Source organism: Aspergillus ruber (assembly GCF_000600275.1).
Source record: "Aspergillus ruber CBS 135680 unplaced genomic scaffold scaffold00015, whole genome shotgun sequence".
Lineage (NCBI taxonomy): Eukaryota > Fungi > Ascomycota > Eurotiomycetes > Eurotiales > Aspergillaceae > Aspergillus > Aspergillus ruber.
This window is the reverse complement of record NW_024467311.1, coordinates 286,163-297,193: the sequence shown is the minus strand read 5'-3', so window position 1 is coordinate 297,193 and position 11,031 is coordinate 286,163. Positions and strand designations below refer to the sequence as shown.

The 11,031-nt window shown below is 50.6% G+C and overlaps 5 protein-coding genes across 5 annotated transcripts; 3 read left to right on the top strand and 2 right to left on the bottom strand.

The window, feature by feature from the left end:
* Window positions 1-246: 246 nt before the first annotated feature.
* On the bottom strand, window positions 247-1,376 carry EURHEDRAFT_457021 (ArsA family ATPase; the record flags this gene model as incomplete). The annotated part of the gene is made up of 3 exons (XM_040784395.1): window positions 247-289; window positions 341-930; window positions 987-1,376. The coding sequence occupies 3 exons, from the start codon at window positions 1,374-1,376 to the stop codon at window positions 247-249; spliced, it is 1,023 nt and encodes a 340-aa protein (XP_040638339.1).
* A 498-nt stretch (window positions 1,377-1,874) lies between these two features.
* EURHEDRAFT_413007 (hydroxyisourate hydrolase) lies at window positions 1,875-3,022 on the top strand. The gene has a single exon (XM_040782061.1). The coding sequence runs from the start codon at window positions 2,053-2,055 to the stop codon at window positions 2,641-2,643; it is 591 nt and encodes a 196-aa protein (XP_040638338.1). The 5' UTR covers window positions 1,875-2,052; the 3' UTR covers window positions 2,644-3,022.
* Window positions 3,023-4,330: 1,308 nt separating this feature from the next.
* On the top strand, window positions 4,331-6,543 carry atfA (bZIP transcription factor atfA). Its single transcript, XM_040787662.1, has 3 exons — window positions 4,331-4,548; window positions 4,821-5,964; window positions 6,029-6,543. Exons 1-3 carry the CDS (start codon window positions 4,455-4,457, stop codon window positions 6,330-6,332), a joined length of 1,542 nt encoding a protein of 513 aa, XP_040638337.1. The 5' UTR covers window positions 4,331-4,454; the 3' UTR covers window positions 6,333-6,543.
* A 552-nt stretch (window positions 6,544-7,095) lies between these two features.
* On the top strand, window positions 7,096-10,506 carry EURHEDRAFT_479964 (tubulin gamma complex associated family protein). Its single transcript, XM_040785477.1, has 2 exons — window positions 7,096-8,655; window positions 8,707-10,506. Exons 1-2 carry the CDS (start codon window positions 7,398-7,400, stop codon window positions 10,434-10,436), a joined length of 2,988 nt encoding a protein of 995 aa, XP_040638336.1. The 5' UTR covers window positions 7,096-7,397; the 3' UTR covers window positions 10,437-10,506.
* EURHEDRAFT_81442 (uncharacterized protein) lies at window positions 10,480-10,937 on the bottom strand. The gene has a single exon (XM_040787661.1). The coding sequence runs from the start codon at window positions 10,767-10,769 to the stop codon at window positions 10,524-10,526; it is 246 nt and encodes an 81-aa protein (XP_040638335.1). The 5' UTR covers window positions 10,770-10,937; the 3' UTR covers window positions 10,480-10,523.
* Window positions 10,938-11,031: the final 94 nt, after the last annotated feature.

Here is an 11,031-nt window from a genome sequence, read left to right as displayed (position 1 = left end):
AAACTGCGGCGTCAAGAGTGATCCTCTGGTATGCAGGCCTGACAATGATAAGAAAGTAAAGCAAGTGCCGATGGTATTTCTACACGATAATATTATGGCAAGAATCAGCGGTAATAAGAAAGAACCAAAATAAGAGCATTAGGTATCAGCAACGCTTCATGTATTATATTCTCTTCTCTTCATAACTCATCCCAAAATAATAGTATATTCAACGTCTTAGATCGCAGTTATTCCGAGAGATATCGTTTACTGCGGAGGAGCGTACGGGTGCGTGAGCAATTCGCTGAAGCTGTGGAACAGTTAGTCAACACAATCAAGTCGAACCACGAGGAAAACTTACTTTTCCAGCTTCTCCTTTCCTCGAACTTCCTCGACTAACAACGGCATGCGAACGACGTTGAAGTCCTCGTAGAGGTCCTCGATCTGCTCGAGGTACTTCTGCTGCATCTTTCTCCGAGCATTGCATTGCTCGCAGTCGTTCTCTTTCTTGGGGAACAACAATTGGTTGACGACAATGGAATGCGTGTCGATGCCGTAGCTCGTCAATTCTTGGATCATACGCTCAGTTTCATAGAGAGACAAGAATTCGGCAATGCAGACGCAAACGAAGGTGGTCAGATCAGGGTTCTTGAACTGGGTGTTGACCTCGCCAATTGTTTCCCGCAGAGATTCCATCTTGCCCATGAGTTCATCCATGTTCTGTCCTCCGGGGAGGCCACCACGGGCCCCGAGAATCGAGTTCAACATCGGACCAAACTGCGACGACAGCTGCGAGAGCTTGCCCAGGGCCTTTTCGAGCACGGTGGGGAATTGGAGGAATCGGAGGGTGTGACCGGTTGGGGCGGTATCGAAGACAATAACCTCATAGGAGAGGGACTTGACTTGCTTCAGGACTTCTGCGAACGACATGGCTTCATCGACGCCAGGGATCTAAAATCAGTTAGCAAAACACGCACGTCAATATCTCCAAAAGCAACGAAACATACACTGAAAGCTAAATCCTGCATCATATTCCCAACACCGAATCCAGCCATGGGGTCATCACCCTGCTGCTCCCCATTGGCCAACAAATCCTGCAGACTCCCATTGGGGTCAATCTCCATAGCACTGAGGTTGTCAAATCCATCGACAAGCCGGGCCTCCTTGCCAAACTTTTGACCAAAGGCATCACTCAGGTTGTGCGCGGGGTCGGTCGAGATGAGCAGAACGGACTTGCGGGCTTTGGCGAGCTGGATCGCGAGAGAACAGGAAGTTGTCGTCTTTCCGACACCACCTTTACCACCGACGAATACCCAGCGGAGGGTTTTTTGGTCGAGAAGCGGCTGGAGGGTGGGCTCCATGTTAAGGTCATCGTTTTGCACGACAGCGGATGACATGGTGATTGGTTTGCAGAGTTCGTCTTTCAAAATGCGAGTAGATTGGGAGGAAGTGGTAGTAGGTGTAAAGTGGTTACCACGTAGCTGCTTTGGTGTAGGCAATAGTTCCCCGCAGGCAACTTTTTCTTTTGATCTGCGGTGGTCGAAGATTCCGGAAGTGCAAGCAACACGCTAGGCTACACCAAGAAAAGGCAGGGTGCGAATATTCAAGCAGCAAAATGTTCTAAAGCACTTTTGGGATAAAGCAGTTAGACGTCTGACGGTGGATGACAGCATAAACTAACGGGCGCAACGTACGGAGACTTATGCCTGAGGCTGCCAGATAATCGGCAGCTATGATCACTCAAATATATCACTTTAATGATCCACGTAGTATGCCCGATAATATACAGAGTACTCTGTACTGGATAGCTTTACACCTGTATCAAGCTCTGTTATAGACTTCCACTGATCTAGATTAATGAAACACTACAGCCAAGATGCAGAAGTACCCCGCTAAAAGATACCACAGTATGGATGTCGGTGTCCTCCGATGAGACAGACTGCATGACAGGTGGTCAGCCAGTGGTAGATTCCTCTGCAGACCACCGTATCTTTTCACCTTCTTTACAATCCTTATCTAGCTCGTCTTCCCCTTATCCGTTCTTTATCTTTCTTCATCATCTTGTCCTACTTGATGGACTTAAACAAGCCACCTCCTCCACCTAGTGACCGAGTGAATAGAACCACGGAGCGTCTCGCGCTCTATCAAAACCAACTAGGCCACGGTCAACCTCCAGCAACAACGACAGCACCTCCGCCGACAACACACCCACCCCTCAGACTACGCACAATGGCTCGCGATCCCATAACCTGTCACGCCCTCAACACCTTGACAGGCACACCCGCTGCCAACCTCCCCGTGACCCTAAGCCTACTTTCAAATTCCGCCACCAGCAGCAACAGCTACAAACCCATCCTTACATACTACGCAACCACTGACGCGGACGGACGAGTCAAGCGCTGGACATCCGCATCGTCCACCGGATCGACGAGCGTCCCCGAGTTCCTCGCCGCCCTACCGGCCGATGACAGCAAGACCAGTTGGTCTGTGCGGTTTGAGACGGGGCCTTGGTATGCGGCACAGGGCCTGGAGAGCTTCTGGCCGGAGGTGGAGGTGAAATTTGTGGTCAAGGGACGGGGGATGGAGGGGGAGGGGGGATGGAGGCATTATCATGTTCCGGTGTTGTTGGGGCCTTGGAGTTATTCAACTTATCGGGGGTCGTAGATAGATACCATGGAATGAAGTATTGACAATACATAACAGCAGTACTGTTTACTTTGCGATACTCAATATATGATTCAAATCGTTCTGGACAATGTTTAGTCGCGCAGTGCGGTACTTGTGGTTGACGTATTCAAGTATCGTACCTGTCCCGGCGGTCTGGAGATTGATATAACTCGCATGAATAGGTCATGTTTACAATTACATTCTGAGCAATATCAAGCCCAGGATCCAGCGATGAATCCATGTTCCTTGCATCGAGTCATGCGAAGATCCAAGGAATTGTCTGAGCTTGATACGCGTTCATCGTGCCCAGATATCAACTTATTCACAGCACTCCGGTTATGCATTCTCCAGATATCCAGCATTCCGTTCCTCCACCAGCCGTTATCCGAATATTCTCCTAAGAATCCAGACTTGCAGCGGTGGCGACCAGCCAACCAAATCCTGAAGATATGCATAACACGTGACACACATCCACGGGTAGCATGGAATTGCGTCATCACCTACATCCAATCAAGGCAAGTTGTATGTATTACCATGGCAGAAAATATACCGTGCTACCAGGGGAATACACAGTCCATAGTGATCCTGTGGGTGGTGAGGATTCTCCTAAAGATAACTCTTATATAGACAGAGGATAGTCTCAAGCATTGACCATAATACAGCACAGTGAATGGCCATAGTAGCAGTGTACACTGACACCTCAGGTGGTTGGGTTGGATACCGGATTGTGAGTGGTTGAATATAGTGGGTCCATGGCCACCCGGCTGGTCCGACACCCGGCAAAATTCCTGCCGTCGTCACCGTGACCTCATCCTGCCCCCCCTCTTGCGCATATTTTGCATTTCTTCGTCTTTGTTATCAGCCAAGTATTGAGTCTGTGTATAGGGGACCATGTATCGATTATAGAGGGAATAGAGGGAAATTATGCTATCTTTCTTTTCATTTTAGACCATGTTACAGAAGACAGCTGTGGTTCGACCGTGGATCACGAATTTCGACCAGGAAAAGACTATTGGCTGCTGATTGGGTTACCGGGCCAGTCCCCACCATCGTTCCATGTCAGACTAGTCATAATTGGCTGCCAGGTACTACCGAGGCCCACAGTCTCCAGGTTCGCGTGTAAGGAATTTTCTTTGCCTCTGATTATAAGAGCATGTATTTTGCCGGAAGTTTTCCGTACGGTGGTCAGTAGTCAAGGATCGAGGAAAGTAGTATAGCCACAACAAAAGGAATTCTCAGAACCATAGGAGAAGATGAATAGATTCGCATGGTTCCTCAGACAAAAAACCAGGGTTACAGCGTGACCAGAAAAAACCAGAAATACCAGAAATACCAAAAATACGACAAACCTGCTTAGCTCACGACCTCCGACCGCCTCCTCTTTCGGGAGGCCCCCCCTAAATTTAATACGTCCTCCTGGTCCAACCCGACTACGTCACTTTCAATTCTTCTTTCTCTCTCCTTCACACTTTTTCGCTCTATTGCCCGTTTTCTGTGTGAAATCATCTTCGCTCGTCTTTCATCACCGGCTCCTCTAGCATCATCATCTGCCATCATCATCCTCCACCACCACTAAACATACTCCAATACTAAAAAAACACGCGCTTGGTTCGACTGATTTTTATTGTCCCTTTTTTGTTTTTTTTATTTTATTTTTTTTTTATTTTTTTTTATTACAGCGCGGTACTTCTTGTTCCATTGCCACCCTGTCCACTCGCTTTCCCGTTGGGGTCGCCTGCGGCCCTCGAATATCTCTACGATTCTAAAGTACTTTTCTCTACGGTATCGCGACTTTGTTACAGCGCATCATGTCTGCTGCTGTCGCCCCGACAGTTTCGACCAGCTTAGCCGACACTAGTAATTCCCCCATGGACTCGAAAAACGACGTTTTGAAACCGGAAGGTGAGTCGAGGTCGATTATCTTGCATTGCCACTTGAAAGACATTCTCCCCTTCTTATATATCTTGCTGCTGGTCGTCCGCCACGGTGTCGGACCATGTGTTCATCCTTCTCGGGATGACCTCACATCTGACGGCATCGACGGCTGACTGCTGTTTTGTACTCCTCTACCCACCATGTCGCGAAACAACAACGCGATTGAACCACTATCTCGTCATCTCTACTGTTGTTGCCTCACCAACTACCTTGTAGCTTCCTTACTGACTGGCCTTCAGACTCCAGAGCGCAATCCTCAGACAGCAAAGATCAGAAGCCAGATGTAGAATCGCAAAACTCATTGGCGCCCCCCCCTCGACCAACGGCTACAGACACTCCCGACTACTTCAACTCGGTTCACAACCCCTTCTCGCTCGAACCCAACCCGTTCGAGCAATCTTTCAGCGGTAATAACGGCGGTGCTGGAGGTGCCGGTGCATCCAATGAGACCCCCGGCAAGTCGTTGCTTCCTCCCGTCGCCGCTCTTACCTCCCCAGCCTTGCCCACCACCGGTTCGACCAGCGGCTATAATTGGACTAACTCATTGCGTTCTGGTCCCTTGAGTCCTGCCATGCTCGCGGGTCCGACTCCTTCGAACGATTACTTTGATAATATTGGCAGAGGCTTTCCTACTCCTAACGAATCGTCTCTGCGTACCGGTCTGACCCCCGGTGGTGGCGGCTCCATGTTCCCCGCCCCAAGTCCCAATTCTCAAGCCATCTTCCAGCAATTGCAGAGTGGTGGCGCTACTCCCTCGACCATCGAGTTCCATCGCACTGCCCTCAACGCCGCCAAGAAGAACGGAATCAACGCACCTACCTCCAACCCAACAACCGAGCCCCAGCAAGAAACCCAAACGACGGCCATGGATGTCAAGGAGAACTCTCAGCCCGCCGTGGTTGATCCATTCACGCACCACGATGCGGCTGACGCGGCCAACGGACTCTTCATGCTGGCTAAAGGAGGCCAGCAGAATCAGTTCCAACCCACGAATCAGCCTTCAATACCCCCACAAACTATGCAGAACGACCAACGCGACGCGGGTCCGAACACCCGACGAGCGTCGCAGCATGCGAATGGCGCTGCCGCGAACAATGGTCGTGAGATGAGCGACGCATCTGATCTACAGAGTGAGCCGACCAAACCAGCTACCAGAGGCAAGGGTAAGAAGGGTGCGAACACGCGGGCTTCGAATGCAGCCGGCAACCGGCGGAAAGCGGAAGACTCGCCGGCCAAGGGTCCTAACAAGAAGCCCAAGGCCAGTGCTAGCCTGGAGCCTCTGTCGGATGAATCCGATGAAGACGATGAGAAACCCAGAGGTCAGATGGATCCCAAGAAGATGACTGATGAAGAGAAGCGACGCAACTTCCTTGAACGTAACCGGTAAGATCCAGGTGTTATTTTTTTTTACTGTCGCGATTTAGTTTGCTAACTAGCCATCTTTAAGAGTTGCGGCTCTCAAATGCCGACAGCGAAAGAAGCAATGGTTAGCCAACCTCCAGAACAAGGTTGAACTTTTCACCACTGAGAATGACGCCCTTACTGCCACTGTTACCCAACTGCGCGAGGAAATTGTCAACCTCAAGACTCTCCTGTTGGCTCACAAGGACTGCCCTGTCTCGCAAGCACAAGGCATTGGCCCTCTCATGATGAACGGCATATCATCTGGATACGAACCGCATCCATATAATATCCCCAACAACATGGGCATGCCACCCGGCGCGCCGATGCCTCAGAGCATTCGACGGTAATATATAATCAGCGCTTGATGGCGGTCAAATGATGCCTGGGCCGCTTTCGATAATCCTTTTCCCATCCTTCTGAATCCAGCTATTTGCTTCTCAGCGCGCATCAGCCGACAGGGCGGCTATCTTTCTTACCCCGGGGTTAGGTATTCCTTGCCTTCTTTTCTCAGGCTTCTTTATTTTCGGCTGCGAGCTTTTTCTTTCACGGGACCTATTTGGCATGGACAGGTGTTAATGATGTATACGAACTTTCAAAAGTGAACGGGCTGAAATCAGTCGAGGTGACACGGATGCAAGTCACCGAATGGCGTGTAAATCCGGCGTACAAACTTCAGGTTGCTTTTTCTTGCTTTATGTGGTGTTTTTTCTTTCTTCTGGCTTTCTTTTCTTTGAGCCTTTGGCCTTGAGCGGCATTGGCCGTGACTCACATGAGACCAGGGCGATGTAGTATTGTGTACTTTCTCTTTTTCCCTTTTCTTTGCTTCCCCTGGCTTTGGGAATTCCGTTCGCCTGTTCAATATTCGCAGGGCACTGATTCCGTGCTTATTTTTTACTTTATGTGTTTTCGGGTGGCGTACAATGGTGGTTTAATGTCTGTTTTCTATATTATCGACTTGTCCAATACCATTACTAGTACTCTTCGATTGACTTTCGACTTCATACTATGTGTCTTTGTATAGATCTCGGCGATAAGCGATAAGCCTCAAAAAGACTTGGCACTTTTAAAAACAAACACCACAAACATCCCGTTCCGCACACAGACGACCAACACGTCCCTGCAGAACGCGGTCATTGACGACTCGATCAAGGCTTGTGTATTCGAGATCACTAATATTATTGTAAAGGGTGTGGGACGAGATGCTCCCTTTCGATAGACCAATTCGCGATTTGTTTCCACGCAAGAGATCCGGGTGAACGTCGTTCTCCGCCTACTCTCACTGAGATACTCCAGATTCAATTGCTTAGATAGCTGAGATCAATCTGCACAGCCTGTGCACGTGCTTACAAGTCACGACCTTACTATAACTTTATATCAACGAGCCCAATTCGAGTGGGAAAATCACTGCGACAATGTCCTCCCGACATCCAGCCCGCCCACGGCGCATCGACGACGCCCTCTCCCAATTAATTGACTCCCTAACACCCCCTCTAAACCTCTCCGACCTTTCCCCCGAAGCATCCTACTCCCAGGACCCTGAAGACCTCCTCGCCGCCGCCGAAGAACGCCGCCACCACGAAAATCTCCAACGAGCATGGCACGTCGTCGACGCGCATACAACAACACCCACCAACAACGATCTGAATTCGCCTATCGGCCCCACGGGATATGGGATCCATCGCCGGGGCAGTCTTGCGGGGGAGAACATAAATAACGCGTCTGATTTGATTAAGCGGAAGTTGTTGAGGGAGAATGCGAGTCCCGATAAGGCGGTCAGGTTTTCGAACCTTTACTCGCGGTTGTTGACGCAGCCAGTGTTGTCGCAAAAATGGGCGATTCTGTTTCTTCTGTATCAATTGTCCGGGGACGAGGAGCCTGTGAATGAGGAGATGTTGGGGATGGAGGAGGAAGGGAATCGAAGTCCTCTGATGGAGGAGGGGAATTTGCAGAGTATGCTGCAGAGGGGGAGACATCATTCGGATGAGGAGGGACCGGCGGTTAGCTCTTCTGCGTCGCAGAGGGCGCCGGTGCCGTCGACGAGGCTAGAGAGACATGGTTCATTGCGAAGGCAGGAGCATGAGCGTGATGGTGACGAGTATGAGAAGGTAAGGGAGCCGCAGCCACAACCGCGGCCGGCTCGTTCTCGTGCGAATACAGGGCCGAGAGAGTCCCCGATGGAGGAGCAGAGGCCCGTCTTGCAGCCATCGACGGAAGAGCGGCAGAAACTTGTGAAACCGCCGGAGCAGGGACTGCTGAGGGACCTGCCGTACAATTTGCAGGGTTTGTCGTCTTCGAATCTTGAGTTCTCGTCATCGTCTACCTTGAAATTACCTCAAACACTACCGATTCCCATGGTATCACTGCTCAATTCCCTGGCTGAGCCGTGCTTGTTGTACAGAGGTCTGTCGAGCTTTGTGGATAGCTCGGATGGGGGCTTGGTAAGCCAGAGTCTACGTGCTGCTCTTTCTCAGGAACTTCGGTCATACCTGGGCTTGGTAGCAACGTTGGAAGGCGAAATCCGTCGAGTACTATTCATTCCTAGCAATACCGATGACAGCGAATCTAGAAGTGTGCTCAAGGGAGGGGTGACTCTGAAACGATGTGTGGTTTGGACGAGGGATGCCACAATGGCTTTGCGGTTAATGAGCTTGATTGTCGAGGAAGCTCAGAGTAAGTTCTCTTTAAATATGACTGTATAACGTATGGGCTAACATGCTGTAGGCAAAAAGGGTGGTCAATTAATATCTTTGATCCACGGTTTTTCGACATCACATGGTGACCCGTTCGTCTGTGCCTTTGCGGAGAAATTATTGGCACACATCACGCGTCCATTCTATGAGATGCTCCGGCACTGGATCTACGATGGTGAGTTATCAGATCCATTCCAGGAGTTCCTTGTCGTGGAGCCAGAGTTCCGACCAAGCACGGATCCGAGACGCATTGCAACCAGCGTCTGGGAGGACAAGTACAAACTGGACGACAGCATGGTGCCATCAATCATCACGCAGGAATTCGCCAAAAAGGTCTTCCTAATTGGAAAGTCCCTAAATTTCATTCGCTACGGCTGCGGCGACTCAGGCTGGGTCGAGGCATATTCAAAAGAAACCTCCAAAGAGCTGCGTTACGGCGACACAGCCAGTCTCGAGACCTCCATCGACGAAGCCTACAAAACAACCATGGCGCGTCTAATCCGCCTCATGGACGAGAAATTCAAACTTTTTGACCACCTCCACGCTCTCAAGAAATACCTCCTCTTAGGCCAAGGCGACTTCATCGCCCTCCTCATGGAATCTCTAGCCTCCAACCTCGACCGCCCAGCAAACTCCCAATACCGCCATAACCTAACCGCGCAACTCGAACATGCCATCCGCGCCTCAAACGCCCAGTACGACTCCCCTGACGTCCTCCGCCGCCTCGACGCCCGCATGCTCGAGCTCAGCCACGGCGAAATCGGCTGGGACTGCTTCACCCTCGAATACAAAATCGACGCCCCCGTTGACGTCGTCATCACCCCCTGGGGCTCAACGCAATACCTCAAAGTCTTCAACTTCCTCTGGCGCGTGAAGCGCGTCGAGTTCGCACTCGGGAGCATCTGGCGCCGTTGCATGACCGGCGCACGCGGGGTCCTCGGCGCCGTAGACGACAAAGTCGGGGCCGACTGGAAACGCGCGCGCTGCGCAATGGCAGAAATGATCCACTTCGTCAACCAACTACAATACTACATCCTCTTTGAAGTCATCGAGGCAAGCTGGGACCAACTGCAGACCGCGATATCCAAGCCCGGATGCACACTCGACGACCTCATCGAAGCACACACCAATTACCTCAATTCAATCACACACAAGGGCCTCTTAGGCTCAACATCATCACTCAAGAAGGACCCCTCAACAGGAAAAGAGGAGGGCTTCCTTACGCAACTCCACTCAATCCTCAAAATCATGCTCGCCTACAAAGACGTCGTCGACGGCCTGTACTCTTTCTCCGTGGCGGAATTCACCCGTCGACAGGAACTTAGCGCGAAAATCGAGAACCGTACTGCTCAGGGCCGCTGGGGCGTTTCCGAACATGACTCGATCTTTTCTTCCCGTCGCTCCACAGCTGACAATAACAACCCCGACACGGGGTCGGACGACCACATGCTACCCTCTCTGCGGGGGAGACTTACAGACTTAAGCGCGGAGTTCCGCTCAAGGCTGAACATTCTCCTTGGTGACCTTGCGTATCAGCCGGATGTTGATATGCGATTTTTGGGTGTCGTGATGAACTTTAATGATGTTTATGAACCGGTTAGGAGGAGACGTGTTCCGACATCGAGTTCGAGAGAGAAAGAGAAGGAGAAGGAGAGGTCGAGACGCAGGGCGGCGGCTGCTAATGCTGCTGCTGCTGGTAATGGTAATGGTGGTAGGAGTGCTGGGGCTAGTACAGCCGGTGGGGAGGGTGCGCCTGCATAATTTTGAGGATACGCACGTACATAAATTATGAGCTTTCAAAATATGAATTATATGAATCTTTTCATGACGGATAACATGGCATAATAATTATTCACCTTCAATTAACAAAATAGATGCTAATACCATCCCTAATGCAATGCATACAACACAAAACAAATCCTCGATAACCATGAATCGAGCCCAAACTCCTGGCTGAAAGGACAACAGACAGCATAGGAAAAAGGCGTATCTACCCATTAATTCATAAGTCATGAGGGAGGGCCTGCCTGCACTCATTTCCATATCATCAAGTCCATCACTGCTATTCCTGCCTGGCCAAAGTGGCCTTCTCATTTGTTTGTCCTGCTTCCCTTAGTATAAGCCGTAGGGCTGCGTGTTTTCGCAATGAAACGGTCGGGGTCGGGACGACGGTGGGCATGATCCCCTGCTATAGCAATCGATTGGAGTGCTTTATCGAAGATAGTGACGCGAGTCGTAATGGTGGATGAGAGTTCAGGTTCAGAGCCCATGACAATGGTAGTTGATTCCATTGTGACATCGTAATTCAGCTGCATGCATAACGTCCCCTACGGTCTACAAGAGTAGCCGCGTCTGC

What these genes read in the sequence shown, in the direction of transcription:
- EURHEDRAFT_413007 (XM_040782061.1), top strand. Translation starts at nt 2,053, where the DNA reads ATGGACTTAAACAAGCCACCTCCTCCACCTAGTGACCGAGTGAATAGA.
- atfA (XM_040787662.1), top strand. Translation starts at nt 4,455, where the DNA reads ATGTCTGCTGCTGTCGCCCCGACAGTTTCGACCAGCTTAGCCGACACT. An exon ending in CGACGTTTTGAAACCGGAAG is followed by an intron (nt 4,549 to 4,820) that starts GTGAGTCGAGGT and finishes ACTGGCCTTCAG; the next exon opens with ACTCCAGAGCGCAATCCTCA. An exon ending in AACTTCCTTGAACGTAACCG is followed by an intron (nt 5,965 to 6,028) that starts GTAAGATCCAGG and finishes GCCATCTTTAAG; the next exon opens with AGTTGCGGCTCTCAAATGCC.
- EURHEDRAFT_479964 (XM_040785477.1), top strand. Translation starts at nt 7,398, where the DNA reads ATGTCCTCCCGACATCCAGCCCGCCCACGGCGCATCGACGACGCCCTC. An exon ending in GATTGTCGAGGAAGCTCAGA is followed by an intron (nt 8,656 to 8,706) that starts GTAAGTTCTCTT and finishes AACATGCTGTAG; the next exon opens with GCAAAAAGGGTGGTCAATTA.
- EURHEDRAFT_81442 (XM_040787661.1), bottom strand. Translation starts at nt 10,769, where the DNA reads ATGAGAAGGCCACTTTGGCCAGGCAGGAATAGCAGTGATGGACTTGAT.